Raw genomic sequence first — 22,384 nt, 5'->3', positions numbered from 1 at the left:
GTCAATGCTTCCAAGTCAGATTACACTCTTCCTTTTCACCAGGGGACGGTTCCTATATAAGAGTAAAAGTACAGTATTTACATTGACCCATGGATAAGTTGATCCAGATTTCTTGGGTCAATTTTTTGACTAAAATTTCTGGACTTATACATGAGTATATACAGTATATGTAAAGAGATCTTGTAGTACCTTTGAGGTTATCTTTCTTCCTGTTAGTCTCAAAGGTGCTACAATATCTCTTCACATACTGATTTTACACACTAACGTGGCTATATCTTTGAATTCTCTAACTGTATGTGTGTGTCTGATAAGAAAAAAAGATGGAAGATAAGGAGACCACAGGAGAATTACAAACAGAATACACCTGTACAATGTTTTCTAGACTCCCAGTAAAAGTTCATGTCTGCAGCAGGGGAATTGTACGATAAAAACTTTGCCTCAAAGCACCTGAAATGTCTTCTTCCAACCAGCAGCAATATCTTCATGCAAACTCCTGTTTCAAGAAAGAGCTCACTTAGAGATTGGGCTCTCTGCAGGCATTGTGAAAACCGAAAAATCTCACATAGTATTGTATTGAAATAGATCATAAAGAACTAGAGCCCGTAAGGAAGAATCATAATACAGTACTTAAGCTTGTAGGATTTCTGCTAGAGCTTGCCACCTTGTGGTAAGCAAGAAAAACTGTACTTCTTTGTTCTTATTTCTACTGTTAGGAACATTTTTACTTGTTTATTGGTTTGAGCATTGGACTAGGACTCTGGAAACCAGGGTTCGAATCCCCAATCAGCCACGAAACCCACTGGGTGACCTTGGGTAAGTCACACTGTCTCAGCCTCAGATGATGCCAGTGGCAAACCCAAGAAACTTGCAAGAAAACCCATTAGGATCTCTAAGTTCAAAATGACTTTAAGGCACACCAGATGGAAAAGTCCAGGAAGGCCACATCATATTTTCAAAGAGTGCTGTCCAGACACTCTGACCTAAATGGAGGACAAGGCAGGAATTAAATATACTCTGTATCATTCCCATAGACATCATTGGGGATGAAAATGACACCTCAGTTCTAAAAAAAGTGGCATGGAGGCTAAGGATACCAGCCCCAAAGATGGATCCCACTTCCAGGAATAAGCATCCTCCTCCTATTTTGCTGGAGTTCCAGGTACTGGTTTATTTGGTGGCAGTCGTTGTGTTGGATTCCCACATTGCCCACCATAGTCCAGTTTGGAGATACAGTGGGATATTTTAAATGGAGGATCACCAACCCAGATGCACACACAGACTCTGCCTCAACACTCATAAGGTTGGGTACCTTCAAGTCATTTCTGGCAGCCCTAAGCTGAACCTATCATGCAGTTTTTTGGGGGGCAAGATTTCTTCAGAGAAGGTTTGCCATTGCCTTCCCCTGAGACTGAGAGCGTGTGACTTGCCCAAGATCAGCCAGTGGGTTTCATGGCCAAGCTAGAAATCGATCCCTGGTCTCCAGAGTGCTATCCAACACTCAAACCACTTTGCCACACTCATGCTGTCATTGCAGAAAATAAGCATGCAGATGTGAAATCAAAGCATCCCCCCACCATAATAATAATAATAATAATAATAAAGTTTATTTCTATCCCGCTTTTCCAAGCGAATTACTTTCAGATAGTTATTTCTATGTATATCATTAAAGAGTGCTTTGTATTTTTTTGTCCTCATGGCAACTATAAAAGGATAATTAGTGGTTCACACCAGGTATTGGTTAAGCTGGTCAAGCGAAGCATCACCTGTGCAGCAAAATCAGATGGCAATCCAATTTGTGGAGGTAAAGCAAATATATTTCCCAGAATATATATGAAGAAAATGCTTTCGCCAGTCTTCTGGTTTTGAAAGTACTTGCACAAAGGGAACGCTGGCAATATATAATTAAAGAGAACACTTTCGCTAATATATAGTTGGTGAGTGGGAGGAAATTACCTGAGCATGTTTTGCATCACAGGTGACAATAGGAATTAGAATCAATTTAAATGCAATTATCTAATCACAGACAATAGCAATATGTGCCAAAAGCTAAAAGAATGCAATAAACCCTGCTGGGGCATATCTTTCCCCCTCCTTGCTTTTACTCATAATGGCAATATACTTCTTTTCTTTTTACGAAATTTCCATGGCAGCATACAAAGAGCGCATAATTATGCGCAGCCTAGACAAATGGCAAATGTAAGTCACATATTCCACCATAAAACAGAGAGGTAATTCCTGTTTTGATATCAGAGTAAAAAGCTTATGCATATGTGTTGCATGTATTCATGTTGTTTGGACTTATGGTAACCCCTAAGCTGAAGAACCTTGAGTTTCTTGGCAGCGGGGTTGCCGCTGCCATCCTGAGCCTGAGAGAGTGTGACTTGCCCAAAGTTGTCCATTGGGTTTCTAGGGTTGAGCAGGGATTCGAACCCTGGTCTCCCAGAGATCCAGTCCAACATTCAGACCAATACACCACATTGGCACAAGCCCCCATCTCCCTCCCCAAAAAAGCCTGCTGCCTGTTTAAACTGGAATTAATGTCATTAGATGCTTTGTTCAGCAATAGGCTGATAAATTATACTGTGATGAAGCTGTGGCTAAATTGACAAGTTCTTTTTAAAATCAGAATATGCACAGCTCTTGACATTAAGACGTTTTTATTCTATTAATGCTCGCTCCACACAGATATCATTTCATTTCAACCCGACTTCATTTTTCAGCTGCTAATGAGGTGAGATGTTCTGATGCTGCTGATCAAAGAGGACATACATTTTTACAACATAAAGGAGTAAAATTGAAATTCACACACTTGAGTGAGCAACTGGCAATGTCAGGGGTTACCATTCGAACTCTCCCTCTTTCATTCAGTTCCTAATTTTACAGCAAAATACAGTATTCATACAAAATTGAGAGAGCGGCAATACCTTTATTCTGCCAGTTTCAAAGAATAAAATACATTTTGCAAGCTTTTAACTCTCACTGACCTCTTCATCAGGCAAAGATGTTAAAATCATACAAGAGAAAAAAGGTGATGATGTTAAGACTAGAGTCATAGACCTTCATTCCGTCTCTGCAATTTCAGAATTGATGCAGTTTGGCACTGCTTTAACTGCCACGGCTCAATGCTATGGAGTTCTGGAATTTGTAGTTTTGTGAGCTATTTAGCCTTCTCTGTCAGTGAGCTCTGGTGCCACAGTACACTACAAATCCCAGGATTCCATAGCATGGCAGTTAATACAGTTTCAAACTGCCTTAATTCTGCAGTGTGGCAGCAGCCCTAGATGTTAATGTTAGTGAAGCTTCGAAAGCTTGCATAATATATTTTCTACTTTGGAGTTGGCCAAATAAAGGTATCGTTGCTTTTTATATTTACATGAATGTTTCCTAATTTTACAACAGTTTGATTTTACTTTTTGCTGTAGAAAACATTTATGTGCTTCTCCATATCAGCAAGAGTGCTTGTCTTAAAAGCAATTAAAAACTATGGGTCGTCTGCAAGAATTTAGCATTTAAGAGGGTTGCATATTGGATATGGTTTATTATCTGCATCCCGTAGGTGCAACCCTATGTCCAGAAGATATTTGACATAAGTATGGTAATGATAAGCGTTTGAGAAACTATACGGGAAGCTGTATAGTCACCAATAAGATTAGAAAGAAGGCATTGTGCAAGCTATAGCACTATCAGCTTCAAGCAAAAGCAAAGTGTAGCAGCAAAGATGACAGGGATCAGTTTGTACAGTTTGACACTTATCATGGAAAAGCAGACACTGTTTCGGAGGGGAAACATGTGTCCCACCCAGAAAATATGTGACTATTCATTCAACTGGTAGAAAACAGCTGAATCCTACATACATACATTGTAGAGGGAATGCTGCAGTAACTGTCAAGAGCACCAGACGTCTTTTTGCTCTTTGGAGGATTGTTCTCACGTTCCACCTTCTAGGAAAATTAGGCTTCATCAGGTTAGTATGCAATTGAAGGTGAAATTAATCCTTGATATTCTGTTCTCTTCATACCTATAATCTATATATGTGCAGATTGCTAGTGTGGAATGTGCCTGATTAGTACATGAAATTGTTTGAATTTTGCCCCTAAGTAGGAGGTAGAGCTAGACTTGTTATGATTTTTAAAAGTATGGGTATGTAAAATACAAGGAAAATTAATATGAAAACACAAGTTAGGCCAAACAGAACAGTTAGGTGGCCTTATGTTGGACATAAGGAATGGAGGGAAATGTAGTTTTCTTTTTCAAAATATCCTTTGCAAAGTATCCTTTATTATCACATGAAGGAGACTGGGAGTTTATCCCATGAATATCCCTGAAAAAGCCGCGTAATTACACAAAACGATTTCACACGACGTCACACAAAACACGCCATTAAAGTGGTCACAAAGAAGCGTTAATGCGCATCTTTTTACTTTCGGGATTTCAGCGACAATGAATTTCTGCTATCACTTTCTTTGTGCAATTGCGTGTGATAAGCATTGGTGCAATTACTCACCATTTCTGCTTCATTTGTGGGAAGTTTTAAATGTGCTTTAGTCTCTCTTTAATGTCAAAATCAGCCCTGGTGTGATAAACTCCTCTTTCACTAACTTGCACAGAAATGGCCTCTGTGTTATTCACTTGTTGTTTTTAACTGCTGTAGACTTTGACTTATGGTGATCCTATGAATGAGAGACCTCCAGGTCTCCCTTGCTTCAATGGCCCTGCTCAGGTCTTGCAAACTAAGGGCTGTGGCTTTCTTAACTGAATCTATCCATCTGGAACGTGGTCTTCCTCTTTTCTTACTGCCTTCTTTCTTACCAAGCATTATTGTCTTTTCTATTGAGTAATGTCTTCCCAGGCTCACTTTAGTTATCTTGGCTTATAGACAATGTTCAGGCTTGATTTGCTCTAGGGCCACACTGCAAATGCCTAGTTTGCTTATAGCTTGATGCTATGCAAGTGCACACAGGATTGCAGCTAGAAAGCATAAGCCTGTGGAGTTGGGTATAGCATTGTTTAAGTTGCTCCAAAACTAGTGCAATCCAAGCTAAAGGGACAGTCGGCCTTCTTATACATGGATTTTTTTATACACAGATTCAAGAACCCACGGTTTGAAAATGTTCCAAAAAAGTATAAATTTCAAAAGTCAAACCTTGATTTTCCATTTTTTATAAGGGACACCATTTTGCTCTGTCATTATATTCAATGGGACTTGAGCATCCACGGATGGGGGATTTTGGAACCAAACCCCAGCAGATAACAAGGGTCCACTGTACTTACATCACTAATTGCATCATTAACTAGTGGACTATTTCAATCTTTCACATGCTGAAATTAAATTTACAGGCAGCAGTTGTAGCAAAAGCAAAGGGTATCAAATTTATTATTTACGCTTCGGTAGCCCAGAGTCGTTTTCATCAGATGCGTTAAATGATAGCCTAAATTGGCAGGGAGGTACACAGAGACATTGGAGTTTATCAGACAAGGGAAATTGGAAGTATTGTATAATCCAATTGCAATCCGAATGCAATCAGGGGGTTTCACGTTATTGCGTGATAGACTACTACGGGCACACGCAATTCGGGCAATGGGAAGTCAGTCCGAACACAATCATGGGGTTTCACGTTATTGTGTGAGAGGTGACCATACGCAATTTCGGGCAATGGCAAGCTATTTTCGGGCAATGGGAAGCCAGTTCGAATGCAATTCAAATTCATGTAAATTCGCTGAACGAGCGAATTCACATGAATGTGTTCTGGCCCCACTTTCTTTTCATTCGAAATTAAGGGAAATTCCTTCTGTGTGATAAAATCCATTGTATAGGTTAGGGTTGCCATAATTGTCCACTTTTACCAGGGACAAAATGTGGAACAAATTTGAGACCAAACTGTAGGACAACTGCAGGGCAAAACTCAGCCCAAAATGTAGGACATTGAAGAAAAATGGTGGACCTTAAATGTCCTACATTTTGGGCTGAGTTTTGTCCTGCAGTTGTCCTACAGTTTGGTCTCGAATTTGTCCTACATTTTGTCCCTGGTAAAAGTGGACATTTGAGCCCAAAAAGGGCCACCAAATACAGATACAAAAATTCACAAATGAAATTGCTGAATGCATATAGCAGAGGATAAGGGATTGCACCTACTGGCTTCCCACCTGACCCCTATATACATATGGCGTTTTCTTCAAAGGAATATATCAGAATATGTTAGCCGTCTTGGGTCCCATTTTGGGAGTAAGGTGGGATGAAAATAAAATAAATACATATATATAAGCCAAGCTGGAGTAAGGAGTAAGGCTCAATATTCTGCACTCTGGGATTAATGCATTTTAACACCACTTTAACTGTCAAGGCTAAGTACTAAGGAATCTTGATATTTGTACAATTCAAACAGGACTATATGTGGAAGTTTTGATAAGAGAATGTTTATCTGAAAAAAATACATCTATCGCTTTAGGTTTGGAAGTCTGTATTTTACTTTTTGTTTTTCTTATGTGTTGTTAAGTTTGGTGTCTCATTGTGTTGTTAAAATGAATGTATATATGTTATACGTTTGTATGTAGAACATAGGTTTGCAGTGGCAGGTAGATGTATTGTTTTTGTGTATTCGTAAAGTTGGATGTTGTTTTAATATATATTTCTCATAAAAAATTATTCAAAAAAGAAAAGAAAATAAATCAGAATTAAATCAGAATTAAAAACCTGCCAATAAACGGCGTACGGTCTAAAGATCGATATTACAGAATTAAAACACCTCAAAAAACAATAGAGCAAGCGCACAATTAAAACATAAGCACTGTGACAAATTAACAGTCACTAACTAAATTTAATTAATTAACTAACTAATGTCCCTAGCATTGAGCCAGGGCAGTTAAAGAGGTCTCAAAGTGGGTTATTTCTGCAGTGTGTTTTCGACCACATTCCTTTGGTCAGGGAAGGTGGAACTAAATCCGCCCGGAACCCCGACGTCGGGGAACGAGGGTGCCGCCCGGAACCTAATCTGGGACGGACAAAGGGGACGCATTTGAGGGACGGACCGCGTCTCCTAGCAACCGGCCTGTAAAAAAAGCCGGAAGTGGGTCGAATGTCAAGTAGTGGCGCGGTCTCTGCCTGCTGCTGAAAGCGACGTCGGGGAAGGTGAGCGTTGACGGAAGCCTCCGAGGCCCAGAATGGCAGGAAATCGGAGGAAAGGGGAAACCAAACATCTAAATGAAACATTTGGGGGGATTAAATGGGGTTTTCTTTTTGTCAGTGTCGCATTCATATGTATATTACATACATGTCTGTGTTTGTGTGTGTGTGTGTGTGTGTGTGTGTGTGTGTGTGTATATATATATATATATATATTACATATATATATTACATATATGTGTGTGTTTGTATATGTATGTATATATATATATACACATTACATATATGTGTGTATATATATATATGCATTACCTATATGTGTGTGTATGTGTATATATATATATATATAACATATTTGTGTGTGTATATATATTTATAAATATTACATATATGTATATATATATATTAGATATATATATAACATAAATGAGTGCATGTGTATGTATATATATATATTATATATATATATACAGTATAAGAGTGTGTAGATATATATGTGTGTGTGTATATATATATATATTAAGTATATATGTGTGTATATATATATATATATATAGTACATATATGTGTATATGTATATAATATAATATATACATATTATATATATAATACTACATATATATATGAGTGTGTAGATAGATAGATAGATATGGTATTACATATATGTGCGTGTGTAAGTATATATATATGTACATATAAAATATTACATATATGTATGTGTATGTTTCTATATCCATATATGTAATATACATATAAAATATATTATGTGTGTGTGTGTGTGTGTGTGTGTGTATATATATATAATATGTGTGTGTATGTATTATATAATATATAATATTACGTGCGTGTTCATGTAATAATAATAATAATAATGCCAATATAAGGCTAAACCGGAAAATGAAGTGGCCAAATGCAGTTGAAATGTTATGACCACTTGCTGTTGTTGTTGTTGTTGTTGTTGTTGTGTGCCTTCAAGTCATCTCTGACTTATGGCGACCCTTGAGCAAGTCACTCTCTCTCAGCCGCAGGGGAAGGGAAAGCAGGGTATCCTGAGGTACTCCATTCCCAGGACACGTCCCCCATTTCTGTCCAGGAGGAATTCCAAGATGTCCTCCCTTTTGAGCCTCACTAAGGAGTTTATCACACTGGGCTAACTTCGCATTGAGAGGTTAAAATGCATTTAAAGCATCCCACAAATAAAGCGGAAATGGCGAGTAATTGCATGAATAATTATCATACAGAATTGCTCAAATAATGTGAGATCGGAAATGCATTGTCTCTGAAATCTCAAAAGTAAAAAGATGCACCTTAATGCTTCTTTGTGACCACTTTAATGGCGGGTTTTGTCTGACGTCCTGTGAAATCATTTCCTTAATTACGAGGTTTTTCTGGGATATTCACGGGATAAACTCTTGATCTCCTTCGTCTGAGAAACTCTAATGAAGCATGAATTTATATTTATATGAGTGCTTGCAGCTTTAATTTTGTTAAACCCCCACGTTTTTTTCTTGAATGTGCTCCATTTTGCAGTGCCTTGTCCTTCTTTGTGGTCAAGATATCTGGTCAGCATGAGGGAATGACAAACCTTCTCTGAAGCAACCTTGCCAAGAAATCCCATGGTAGGTTCCCCTTAGGGTCTCCATAAGTCAGAAATGACTTGAAATGCACACAGCAACAAGGCAAACATGGTCTGGTCTCCCAGTGTCTTAGTCCAGTGCTCAAACCACTATGGGCTGCAACTTCCAACACTCCTTGTTAGCTTCGTCATTGCTAAGTGATAATGGGATTTGCAGTCTTGGGACATCAGGGGGGAAAGGTATGTTCTTTACTCTTGCTCCAAAATGTAGTAACTGTTGCAGAGCAAGCTGCTGTTATTGACAGACAAATAAACAAAATCGGTCCCCTTGTAGCCTTTTGTTAGTTGGTGGCAGTGTGGTGTAGTGGTTTGAGTGTTGGACTGTGACCCTGGAGAACAGGGTTTGAATTCTGGCTCAGCAATGTAGACCCATCTAGGACAAGTCACACTCTCTCTTAGCCTGAGAGGATGGCAATAGCAAACCTGCTCTGAAGAAACTTGCCAAGAAAACCCCATGATAGAGTCGCCATATGTCAGAAACAACTTGAAGGCACACAACAACAAGCCTGATTGGCCACTAAAGAGTGTAAGATACATGGAGGTGGGGAAACAATCTGAATAAGATGTGCAGATTGTGGTGCTTTCCAAGCCCAATCCTGCATATTAGTAGAAATGCAGAAGTCTGTCTTTACTACTTTTCTAGGAGAGTGTTTGTGTTAGGAGAAAACAAAGAATCTTATGGCCTTTTAAAGGCTAGCTGTTTTTTCAGGATATAATAATAATAATAATAATAATAATAATAATAATAAATTTATTTTTATCCCGCTTTTCCAATGATCAAAGTGGCGCACAGATTAGACAAAAGTACATCGAAGTAAAAAACGATAAAAACAGCATTTAAACACAGTAACAATACAATAACAGGGCCAGCTGAGTGGGGGATAAAACCAAGACTGCGGGCTTGCTGGACTGGTTGAATAGAAATGTTGTCCACAGAGACAGAAAAGGAGTGTTGAAGGGTGGACTTAGGAGGAAAGACAAGAAGCTCCGTCTTGGACATGTTGAGCTTCAAACGCCGATGGCGCATCCACTGTGAGACAGCTGTGAGGCAAGATGAGACTTGCTGTTCAAGCCTTGGAGAAAGGTCAGGGGTGGAAAGATACAACTGGGTGTCATCGGCCTACAGATGGTAGGAAAAACCAAAAGAGCTAATTAATTTACTTAAGGACAGTGTGTAGAGAGAAAACAGAAGGGGACCCAGAACAGAGCCCTGAGGAACACCCACAGATAAGGGAACAGAAGATGAAGTCTGTCCACCTGCAACCACTGCAAAAGATCTGTCTGACAAATAAGATCTAAACCAGTCAAGAACAGAGTCTGAGAACCCAAGGTCAGAGAGTATATCAACTAGAAGGCTGTGATCAATGGTGTCAAAGTCATGAATGTTTATGCCAGTGAGCTTTGTAGCTGAGAGAGTATTGGACTTCAGTTCTTTCCCCAGAGATGTGCCACTTGGACTTGTGTTAGGGTCTGGTTTGAGATAGTGGAGGTCCCAATTTTTTCATGGGACTAAATGTTCAGTGTCCGAATGTGAGAATGCCTGGAAACCATGTCTGTTCCACCTTGATTTTCACTGTAGAGACAAGATATGGTATAAATGCAGCAAGGACGATTAGACCACAGAAACCATATGTGCAGAAACTCCTTTTTTTCAGTTACAATGCAAGCTAGAAAACATTTCCCTCCTCTATAATCTGGTCAGTATCCCTTAGGCCTTTTCTCAGCTTTGAGATGCACCGTATATACTCGACAATAAGTCGACCTCATGTATAAGCCAAGGGCAGATTTTGGAGCCAAAGTTATGGATTTTGATATGACCTGTGGATAAGTCGAGAGTAAAACCTAGGAGCATGCAACAAAGAATGTAAAGGATGATACAAAGGCAAATGATGCTAAAGAACTTACAAAATTCTGGCAAGCATAATTGTTTGTGCTCATCCTAAAGGCTGGATGGATGAGAGAGTAGAGGGGATCCATGCTTCTTTTTGGTGGTCCCAGGATGGACTAATCTCTCACCTTTTACCACTCTATTCAAAGGAAGGAGATGGCTCCATATATATATATATATATATATATATATATATATATATGGAGCCATCTCCTTCCTCTGAATAGAGTGGTAAAGTACAGTACTTACATTGACCTGTGGATATGTCAACCCAGGTTTTTTGGGACAATTTTTTGACTAACATTTCTAGACTTATACATGAGTATATAGAGGATTTTGTGTGTGTATGTGTGTGTTGTCAGCATGGTATAGTGATTTGAGTGTTGGACTATGACTCCAGAGAGCAGGGTTCAATTCCCCACTTGGCCATAATAACCCACTTTGGCAAGTCACAGTCTCTCAGCCTCAGTAGATGGCAATGGCAAACTTCTTCAGAAGAAACTTGCCAAGGACAACAATCCAGTTTTCTTGGAACCTCAAACTTTTCTTTTCAGCCCAAGAAAGTTGGGGATACTGCATATTTTTCAGTGAATGCTGTCCTTATACTCTGCTGAGGGGGGATTGTCATTGTGAGGCTTGTTGCTCTCATTTTTTGCTCTGTTCTCCAGTTCCACTCCCAAGTTCTTCCTAACTGTCAGCGTTTTTATTGAGAATGGCTTTTTTTAGTGCAGTGCTCTTAAAATGAAAGGGCTAGTGAGATGAATTAGCCCTTGGTACCAGTAACTCTGGTCTTTCTCAGGACATGTACCAAGCAGACACCATTTTTCTGCCTCGAGGGACTGGGAATTCATCCATGAACAGACATTGCTTCCTCCAGCAGCAGTTGACAGGCTGGTGTTTTCCCTGACTAAATCAGCCAGAGTGTAGAGGCATCCCAAATGCAAATGAACTGCATGTTTTCTAGAGCAAAATGTCAGAATCATAGATACGTTCATAGTGTACTTACTCTAAGAGAAACAGGGTTCAGCAGAGACATCCCTTTTCTGTGTGTCCTCTTTTTGATATATATGCCATAAAGCGACAGTACGGGTTCTTTTCCAATCACTGGGCTTGTCACAGAGAATACAGCCTGAGGGGAGCTTGGTGTTTTTCACGTGGCGTCCCTGGTGCAGTGCTGAAGGACAGAAAAAGGACAACGATTGCTGGATGCTGTTAACTCCAGGCTTGCCCTCTCCTTACAGGAATGATGTTTCTATTTGATACTTCTGAGTTATTTAAAGAGACAGTGTCACTTAGTTCCAGGGTCAACATTTCATTTCTCTTTATGAAAACTGAAGTTTTGGTGTCACCTTGGATTTCAGAGCAAAATCATCTATGTGTGCGCATGTGTTTAACTAATGATGTAATATTTGCCCTGCCACCTTTTTGTTTCTGGCCCTTGTATCTTGTATCTTTACTTAGCACAGAACTTAAAAGGTGAATAATACCATAAAGATAAGTGGTAGGAAAAGCTTTAAGAACCTTTAGCAAGGGAAATCCATCACCTACAAATGCAGTCTATTCCGCTGTCACTGTTGAAATCTATTATTCTATAATCTATTACTCTATAACTTCTGCTTTTACAGTCCTTCCCTTTATAGTCCTTCCCTTGTTTAGCTCAGCAGAGAAGAAAAGGGCTACTATTATCTCTTTTTTTAATGATCTTTATTAATTTTCAATACATAACACTTAATAAATACAAAAATTTAATCCGTATACCGTACTTATATCTTCTCTCTCTTAACTATACATTCTCTTCCTTTGGCTTTGTGCTTGGACCCATAAGTATCTTAATATAATTTTTGTGTTTGTTTTATCTCTAGGTTTTATAGTTTTCAAGCTTCTGTAACATGGTTTTAAAGATATTCTTCCCTTTCTGCTGCTCCTCAGCTGAAAGTGGCCTCCTGGTTGGACGATGGATTCCAGAACAGAATTCTGCTGTTATCCTGGCTGTGATCCACTTCCCTTTCATTCCCGGTCAAGTGAAGCAATATCTCTCCGAATTGCAGCACAAGACACAGGTCAAGTTGGGTGTGTTGGGCTCTTGGACAAATAGCAAACAAGCCAAAGAAGAGAGTTTAGAAAGGTTCCTTGAAGACCTTGGAGCAATCTTCTCACATGACCCTTGGGTCCAGCTCCACAAGGAGAAAGGGAGCAAGTTTTGGAGATGTTCGGCCACTCGGAAAATGTCCAGCAGCAATGAAGAAGATGAAATTGTCTTGATTTATTATGACCAGCACAAAATGATGCTTTCACAGCTTCACCCCCCTCAGGGCCCAATTGCTTCTAATGATCAGAAGGCAGTAGATTCTTCCAGACTAGCTGCTGTATTTGACACAGTTGCAAAAAGCAAGTTACTGTTTATGAGAGATCGGTATGATGAGGGGCCCATCAAACTTACCCACTGGCAATCGGAAGGTGTAGAAGCCAGTATTATCGTGGAACTCTTGAAACAAGCCTCTGTACCCACATGTGTGCTGATAACATTCCTACTTTCACTTGTCTCTGGAATCTGTAAAAGCAGGTATGTCGTGTGGTTTTGGGTTATCTTCATGTGATAAACAGAAGCAAACTAAAATAGAGAGCAGAATCAGTACTGTATGCTAGAGCAGTGGGTATAGGTGTAGTAATTAATTTTCTTATTATCATAACCAAGAACTTGTGGTGTTCTGATTTGCAAAAATTCATTTTCTGAATATGTGATCTGGCATAGTAGTTTTCACACTTTCTACTTTCCAAAAAGTGCTTCCTCATCAAACATATGCCCAGCAGTCCCTGTACACAGGAGAGGAATCTGTCAGATATTTTAAAGCAGAGCTAAGGAACCTTGGGTTAAAGAAGCTATAGTCTGCTGTGCCATGATGTTTGAATTTAGCAAGGAATTATTAACCTAGCAGTTAAATTGCTTTATACTGGATAAGGATGAAAGAAAGAATGATGTCTTCCGTAATTTGATTACTATTAATTTATTATATAAAAAAGCAATTTGATTACTATTAATGATGCTGACAACTAAAGATGGCTTGATTGAGTAACTATGCGCTTTGCTATGTAGACTCTTGTGTGATAAATGTAAATAATCTACGCCCCGTTTGCAAGATGTGACCATATCACACTACACTGTAAAGGACCATCAGCGATACAAGTGGACAAAGCTCTGCCTAGTGATATGCCTGGTGCAACCTTGTGTAATAATCATAGAATCATAGAATCGTAGAGTTGGAAGAGACCACTAGGGCCATCCAGTCCAACCCCCTGCCATTCAGGAAATCCAGATCAAAGCATCCCTGACAGATGGCCATCCAGCCTCTGTTTAAAGACCTCCAAGGAAGGAGACTCTATCACCTTCCGAGGAAGTGCATTCCACTGTCGAACAGCCCTTACTGTCAGGAAGTTCCTCCTAATGTTCAGGTGGAATCTCTTTTCCTGTAGCTTGCATCCATTGTTCCGGGTCCTGTTCTTTGGAGCAGCAGAAAACAAGCTTGCTCCCTCCTCAATATGACATCCTTTCAAATATTTAAACAGGGCTATCATATCACCTCTTAACCTTCTTTTCTCCAGGCTAAACATCCCCAGCTCCCTAAGTCGTTCCTCATAGGGCATGGTTTCCAGACCCTTCACCATTTTTGTCGCCCTCCTTTGGACACGCTCCAGTTTCTCAATGTCCTTTTTGAATTGTGGCGCCCAGAACTGGACACAATATTCTAGGTGGGGCCTGACCAAAGCAGAATACAGTGGCACTATTACTTCACTTGATCTAGACACTATACTTCTATTGATGCAGCCTAAAATAGCATTGGCCTTTTTAGCTGCCGCATCACACTGTTCACTCATGTTCAACTTGTGGTCTACTTGGACTCCTAGATCCCTTTCACACGTAGTTTCATTCAGCCAGGTGTCACCCATCCTATATCTGTGCATTTTATTTTTCCGCCCTAAGTGCAATACCTTACATTTCTCTGTGTTGAATTTCATTTTGTTAGCTTTGGCCCAGCTTTCTAGTCTATTCAGGTCATTTTGAATCTTGATCCTGTCCTCTGGGGTATTAGCTATTCCCCCTAATTTGGTGTCATCTGCAAATTTGATAAGTATGCTCCCAATTCTGTCATCCAGGTCATTGATAAAGATGTTGAATAGCACTGGGCCCAGGACAGAGCCCTGTGGGACCCCACTGGTCACTTCTCTCCAGGATGAAAAGGAGCCATTGTTGAGCACCCTTTGGGTTCGGCCGGTCAACCAATTACAGATCCATTTAACAGTTCCTTTGTCTAGCCCACATTTTACAAGCTTGTTTGCAAGAATGTCATGGGAAACCTTGTCAAAGGCCTTACTGAAATCAAGATATACTATATCCACAGCATTCCCTTCATCTACCAAGCTGGTAATTTTATCAAAGAAAGAGATTAGATTTGTCTGGCATGACTTGTTTCTCTGAAACCCATGTTGACTTTTTGTGATTATGGCATTGCCTTCTAGATGTTCACAGACTCTCTGTTTAATGATCTGCTCCAGAATCTTTCCTAGAACTGATGTCAGACTAACTGGACGATAACTGTTGGGATCCTCTTTTTTCCCCTTTTTGAAGATGGGGACAACGTTTGCCCTTCGCCAGTCTGCTGGGATCTCTCCTGTTCTCCAGGAGTTTTCAAATATGATTGCCAATGGCTCCGATATTACTTTTGCCAGTTCTTTTAATACCCTTGGATGGAGTTCATCTGGTTCCGGAGACTTAAATTCAATGCTGTGCCACAGACAGCCCTGGAGTTTCTTAATGAAACTCTAACACTTGAAGCATATTTTAGGATATGTCATGTCCAGCCATGTGGTACCCTTGCCCAAGATATTCTTACACTTCTTCTCCCAGAGTTTATGATCTCCTTCCTCTGCTAAAATCCTTCCTTGGAGAAGTAGGAACCTCTCTGGTGCCATGGAAGGCCACCCCAGGGAAGGGAAGGGTAGAAAATCCAATTCCATGTGTTCAGTACCAAAGTATACCATTAGCTATGGAGTGCAGTCCTTTGCAAGAGATCTCAGGTTTCCTAGACTAATCGACGTCAGCTCTTCATACAATTGGCTTTTATAGAAAAACATCTATATCTTCCACCTCCATCTCATGACAGGAGAATAATGAAAAATGGTATAATCCCAGTGATGGATACATTAACATGTTTACTAATAATGAGGCTCCATACTTTGCATAGTATTAGGATTAGCTACAGGCCCATATGCCTGGTACACATGTGTTCTCTTGTGGTATATTTCAGTGTTTCACGCTGAAGACACAACCAATTTTGAACGAGAGAATTGTCATTGACATCATTATACGTTTGCCTATTGTACCTGATGGGACTTGGAATACCTGGTGCCTTTATTTTGTTCTCTCAAGGATCTGCCTCTCCACTAGTTTATGTGCTCTGGTGTGAAAGTGTTGCACCATTCCACAGAGTAGCAGAATTTGAAGCCTACTTTGGCAGCAAGACTCCCTCTGCCCCAGTAGCCAAGCTGGATGGGAAATTCTAACCTTTACAAGCTCATGAAAGGAATCTTTCAAAGCTCTGGGGAAAAGTGCAGACATGTGGTAAGCCAAACATTCAGCCTTGTTGAAATGCCACTGATGTGAAGTTCTTGTACTGCTCTCAATGGAAAGCTCTGGGAGAGTGGCAAAGTGCTGGCTCCCAAGTGTAATTCTGAATGGATGTGAAGTTTAAAAGCCCGTGCCTGTAAAGCTCAGCACTAGAGCTGAACACGGCGTCGAGTGAGATTATGTTGTGCTGTCAGAATGTGAGGATTGGAAGTTTTGCTTCCAAGCTGGTAAAGGACAGTTTGATTAATTCCATTTGGATACTAGTTGCTAAAAGCATTTGTGAGCAAACCACAGCAAGTGTAGCCTCAGGCTAAGGGGAATGGAATCCATCAACAGGTTTCCAACTGACTATATTTGTCATGGAAGATTAGCTTTTTCATACTTTCTGTTTGATGTGTTACACTTTTAGCTTTCATCCTGTTGTTTGAATGCCTGTGTGGGAATGGAGGTTTTGTGTCAAATTGCATCCATTGCAGGCGGATAGACTTCTGTGAACAAAGCATTTACAACAAATCTAATTGTAACCAGTTTGTAGAAGCACAGCAAAGCATTAGTTTGAGCTAGATCGCTGAGTTGTTGGGTATGCAATAGCCTTGACAGTCTGAAACTCACTGTGGATCTTGACTGAATTGCTGGGTAGTAGGAAAACTCTCTCTCTTTCTGCCTAAATTCCTGGAGAGTTACTGCCAACCAGAGCAGACAGTACTGGGTTGGAGGGTCAAACAGTCTGATATATAGAATGCAGCTTCCTATATTCCACAGCAATACTGGAAGTTTTTAAGGAGAAGCAAGATTTTAAACTTTGCTTGGGAAATTGAATGAATGAACATCGTAATTGCGTTTCAGTTTTAGAAAGGTAAATGTATTTGTCAGTATTTCCATACAGCATCGTAAGGTATAGATAGGGACATGGATATGGGATGTTTCTAACATTTTCATATACCAAGTGCCTATAACAGTATATGTCTAGAAATGTCTTTCAGGTACTACAGGCAGCTCTGAACCACCATCTTGTGGTTGGTACTGGTATTGTTTAAAGGTTTAGATTTTGCAATAGTTTTGCGCACGTAATTAAGCCTGAACATATAGAGATATTTTCAGTCTAATATGCTTAAGAACAAGCTGTATATCAGAAATTGCATTAATACTGTGCAAGATTTTTTGTTAGTTGTCAGATGTACGGGTGCAACCCAAAGGATGTAAACCACAAATTATGAAAGGTATACAACTGCTTATAATTTTAAAGTATGTCAAAGCACAAAATTGACTAAAACAAGTAGTAACAATAGATGATAGAGGTGTAAAAGGACTATTGAGGGAAATACACTTCGTAGCACACTAAATACATAAATAGTCTAGTTTTCTTTCTAGCAGTGTGCATAACCAAAAGGAACCCAGCAAAACTGGTAGTAATAGTAGTAGCAGTAGTAGTAGTAGTAGTGGTAATATTTATTTATTACCCATCTCTTCCCATGGACCAAGATGGAGAACAGCAACAGATTAAAATACAGTACATATCAGTTTTAAACACACAAACCAGTTAAAACACAAAACAGACTAATGTCAACCCTTAGTTTAACATTCATAATTTAAAATTCATAATTTAAAAATCATCCCCGGATAGGACAGCCGGTCTTTAATGCTGTTTTAAATTCAAACGGTTTATTCAGTTGTCAAATCTCTTCTGACAGGTCGTTCCACAGTCTAGGGGTGGCTAAAGAAAATGTCCTCTGGGTGACAATTGGCAACCTAATCTTGGCTGACTGGAGTGAATGCTCCCAGAGGAATAATGTGTATGAAGCAGATTATATGGGAGGTGTTGATCCCATATATAAGCTGGATCCAAACCATTTAGGGCTCTAAAGGTAATAACCAACACCTTGTATCTTGCCCAGAAACTAATTGGCAGCCAGTGGAGTGATTTTAATATTTTTGTAATATGATCACTCCTGATATACCAGTAACCAATCTGACTGCCATGTTTTCAAGTTTCTGAACTTGGTTCAGAGGCAACCCAATGTACAGCACTTTGCAGAAGTCCAGACTGTACACTACTATCTTTCCTTTCTCCAGCTCTAGGAAGGGGTGCAGCTGGTGTAACAGCCAAAGCGGATAGTAGGCACTCTTGGCCATTGTAGCTATCTAAGCTGTCATTTGTCCTATAAATGTATATGTTAAACTCTGGAATCTTGCAGAAATAGTATAGGGAAGTCTATAGCTCAGAATAAATTGAGAGTGGCTAAGCAAGCAGGGAACAACAAAAAGGGATTTTTTCGGATACATTTCCTCTGCCCCATCCCGGATTCGCCCCTTTTCACTTGCTGCCCCCCACTCCTGGAACCTTCTTCCCCCACAAGCAAGATCCATCACTTCTTTAACCAGCTTCAAAACGGAGTTGAAAACCATCCTGTTCAGAGTAGCCTTCCCAGGCATTGCATAATTGTCGCTTGCTATTTGGTGTTCTTTTGTTGTCTGTTTATCAAACCATTTCCAGTATTGCTATGTACTGTATATGCATTATCCTACTTGAGAGTATGTATTTTCCCTGGAAAATGATTAACCATCCATTAAGAACCCAAGCCCTCCCTCCAGTCCATCTGCCTTGGTCCAGGCCTCGGAGGTAGAGAGGAACTGCTGGACCTCTTACGCTTTCCCTCCACCACTCCCTTCTCCTTCTGTGTCATGTCTTTTTAGATTGTAAGCCCGAGGGCAGGGAACCATGTAACTAAAAAGATTGTATGTACAGCGCTGTGTAAATTTACAGCGCTTCATAAATAAAGGTTAATAATAATAATAATAATTTGAACCAAGAGAAACAGTGGAGCTGCTGCTCAGTAAGGATAGTAAAATACAGCCCGAGATTGCAGGACTAGTTTAAGGAAAGCCAAGGATCAAAATGAGCTGAGACTGGTTAGGCAAGCAAGGAGCATTTCTTAAAAGTAAATTTAAAAATTAAACACTGCTAACACTCAGCCTTCATAGCATCCAGCTATGCTACTAGGTGCTTTGGAATTCTGTTATAATAAAATAGGGTCCTGCTGGTTATAATGTGAAGTGGAAGAGAGAATAAAAAAACGGTGCTTGCAAACATACATGTCTAACAATTAAAGTCTCCAGAATGTGCAGTTAGCCTAGGGTGATTCTCTCCTCCCATCCACCAACTGGAGTCTTTTAGGGCATCAGCAAGTGACATGCGCTTTCCTCTGTCACTTCAGATGTTGTTATCAGACAGGCCAAATGAACAGCGGTGTGCTCATTTTGCTCTGAGGTGCTGATAGGTTGCAGCAAAGTGTGCAATAACTCTAGGAACCTGAACTGAAAATGATGTTTCACGCTATCCTGCATTTGGCTGTTACGCATTTCTTAGTTATTCTGAGGTGGAGCAAACAGTGATGGCTTCTGAGGATTCAGATTTTAACTTGACAAACCTGTGAAATGCAGCTGAAAAGAGTCTGAGGATCGTCCACCAATAATTCTCTTTGTTTTTCTCCTGTGGTGTGGTTGTTCTTGGTGCCTTAGAGTGATACAGTTGTATGATCAGGTTGCAGTGATTAAGATATATGACTGCCAGTGTCCATGGAATCCTCCATTATGCGCTCTTTAGAGATCTTCTTACTTGTATGGAGGAAGTAGTTATAAAGTCTAGGAAGATGTTTGGATTTTCTAGTCAGATCTATTTGGACTCTAGCAGGGGTGAAGACTGGATGAGGGATGCAGAGGTAACCATCAGGAGATGGTGTTTTCTCCGGACATAGCACTTAATTCAGTTTCTGCCTTTGGTTTATGCCACTAGTGTCGCCCCATACTAGTAATAAATAAAATAAGCCTTGGAACTTAGTAGTTGTTCTGACATTCAGTTGGGGAGATGGTGAAAATAGTCTTCTTTATGGAATACAAGATTATAGTAAATTGATTACAATATTTTATCACTTTCCCCTGTAGATTTTCACACCAACATAACTCTGCAGACCCTGGGATTTTCTGTTGTGCTGCTGCATAAAACAAGATTATTTAAATGGCTTTAATTAGAGCGACTAGTAAGCATTGATTTAGCATCAAGAGGTGCTCTTATCTACACTGTTCATTATAATGTATTAGAAAGGATTACTAGGGGAATCATCCACTTAAAAGTCAGCTTCAGAGCATGAAGACATGGTACTTCTAAGAACAGTTGTGCTGGTTTGGAAATGCCATGTGAAACAGCCTTTCCAGAGCTGTCCCAATTCCCTCTTTTATGGCAGACTGAATCCTTAAACCTTTCAATGTCAAAATGCCCTACTTCAAGAAAATTTCTGTCAAGGAGAGATGTTCTGCTCTAGCTCAGTATAGTGTCAGTAAACTTTATTTGCTTCAAAAAGAGAAAGTAGTGCAAAGGAGCAATATGAATTGGGACCAAGTGCGCTGAGAGCAGTGGTATAATCATTTCTTCCTCACCATACTACACCGCCCAAATGCCATGGGCTTAACTTTTCATTTTTCTAGTCATCCAGGACAGGGGTGAGTTCAGGGAGTGCCTAAAGAGGATTGGGTGTGATTCCATTTAGAGTTCAAAATGCATAACTTGTATAAAAACAGTAGCAATGCATATTAACTTAATTGGGGAATCTGAGGAAGTGGATTGAAATTCCCAACATTGATGCTAAACTAAATAAAGGTGCTTCCAGATTGTTCCCCCCATTCCTTTTCCCACTGATCTTCAAGGATAAAGCACATATAGTTTTCAGTTGCATGGGTGGTTCATATTTGTGGGAATATTGTGTCTGTTTTCATTTGTGGACCCCTTTGCTTTTTACCTAGAGCCTTGACTATCTGGCCTCTGTCTTTCATCTGGAGCAAACTTTCAACATGTGAGCAACTGGGGCACCGGCTGCAACACCTCCAAATCATCAGCAGCAAGAGAAAAGCTCCAAACCAGACCCAGCTGATGAAGTGAGTAATCTATGTGAGAGTGTGTGTTTGTTGCTATATGTGGGTGGTTCTTTATTTGTGTGGTCTGTGTTAGGTACACTGAAACATGCCTTGAGATGCACGTAAACATGTACAGTTTATCCCAGTTGCTATTAGTAATATTGGCCAGTGTCTAAGGGCTGATGCCCATGGTCTTCAGCATGCCCTAGTGGGATGTTTGTGCAAGCACACAAAGATGTACTGTCTTTCTTTTGACAGCCTTCCACTTTTATAGCCTGATCAGTAAAATTCTGGTAAGTAAATACAATTGGATGTCAAATTCTACCTTTAAAAGCAGCTTCCAACTCTTAAAGCAGTCAAGATGAATGTTAAGATTTGTGTAGCTGTAACTGGTGAAACCTGATGCCAGAGGCATGTCCATTAATGGTGGACTCTGACCTCTTGGATTTCCTTACCTTTCCCTCTAACCAGCTGAAGCATAATTAGTTATGCAAAATAAGCAAGTACAAATGTATGCTCCCTGACATACTGTACCTTACTTATGCCAGCTGCAAATTTCAGCTTATATCGGCCCAGAAATTTTACTTGGGTTGGTAGATTCACCATGAATTGAGGTTAATTCAACAACAATGACAATTACGATTCAACGAAATCTATGTGGAAACTTCCCTGAAGCTAAAAAGCTTTGAAAATATCAGTGTATGTTGATGCACTGTAACACAGAAGTACTGTGGTGTCTTTTTGAAGGGTGTGTAGAGTGACGAACTATTAGCATGTTGCTAAAAATACAGTGGAACATTGTGAGTATGTGTGTGAGAATGAGAGAGAACAAACATGCTCTGCTTCATGGTATTTGTGTTCTGTGCTGCTGCACTGCAAAAAATCAACTTGTGCTTTTGCCTCCACATTGCCACCCACACAACTTTCATTTCTACCTACTGAAAAAGAGGGTTGCCCAGGAAACAGGCCTGGCAACACAAACTGGCAGAGCTATTAGAAATATCTGTACATTACCTGCCTGTGTTCTCGCCTTTGCTGACCTCAAGTGCCCCTGGTTTTCTGGATACTGCCATGACATTGCTTATCTACCTTTTTGCTTCTGGTTTTCTTTCTTTATTTGATTCAATCCTTTTTTCAGGGCAGAGTTTTGAAACTTTGGATGAGAAAGCGAAATGCAATGATTTGATGTTTTGGAGAATTGGCATTCAG

General features: G+C 39.9%; 1 protein-coding gene across 7 annotated transcripts in view; it reads left to right on the top strand.

Annotated features, from left to right (window-relative positions):
- Nucleotides 1–3,817: 3,817 nt before the first annotated feature.
- PIGQ (phosphatidylinositol glycan anchor biosynthesis class Q) overlaps nucleotides 3,818–22,384 on the top strand; it is a 37,587-nt gene continuing 19,020 nt past the window's right edge. For 2 of the 7 annotated variants that reach the window (XR_016282449.1, XM_089539713.1), the window contains exons 1-4: nucleotides 6,728–7,236; nucleotides 8,651–8,739; nucleotides 12,507–13,207; nucleotides 21,065–21,196. Coding sequence is in view for 6 of the 7 variants with exons in the window: in XM_089539713.1 (XP_089395839.1) it covers nucleotides 12,534–13,207; nucleotides 21,065–21,196 (806 nt within the window). In the remaining variant the exon portion in view is untranslated. Of the gene's footprint in view, nucleotides 3,965–6,721; nucleotides 7,237–8,015; nucleotides 8,740–12,506; nucleotides 13,208–21,064; nucleotides 21,197–22,384 lie in introns of those variants that run through there. The other 5 variants (XM_089539714.1, XM_089539718.1, XM_089539715.1 and 2 more) reach the window with 5 other exon arrangements.

Source organism: Sceloporus occidentalis, unplaced genomic scaffold (genome assembly GCF_023333645.1).
Source record: "Sceloporus occidentalis isolate IW3139 unplaced genomic scaffold, rSceOcc1.0.p SCAF_10, whole genome shotgun sequence".
NCBI classification, from domain to species: domain Eukaryota; kingdom Metazoa; phylum Chordata; class Lepidosauria; order Squamata; family Phrynosomatidae; genus Sceloporus; species Sceloporus occidentalis.
The sequence above is the reverse complement of the archived record's forward strand: the minus strand, read 5'-3'. Positions and strand labels throughout refer to the sequence as shown.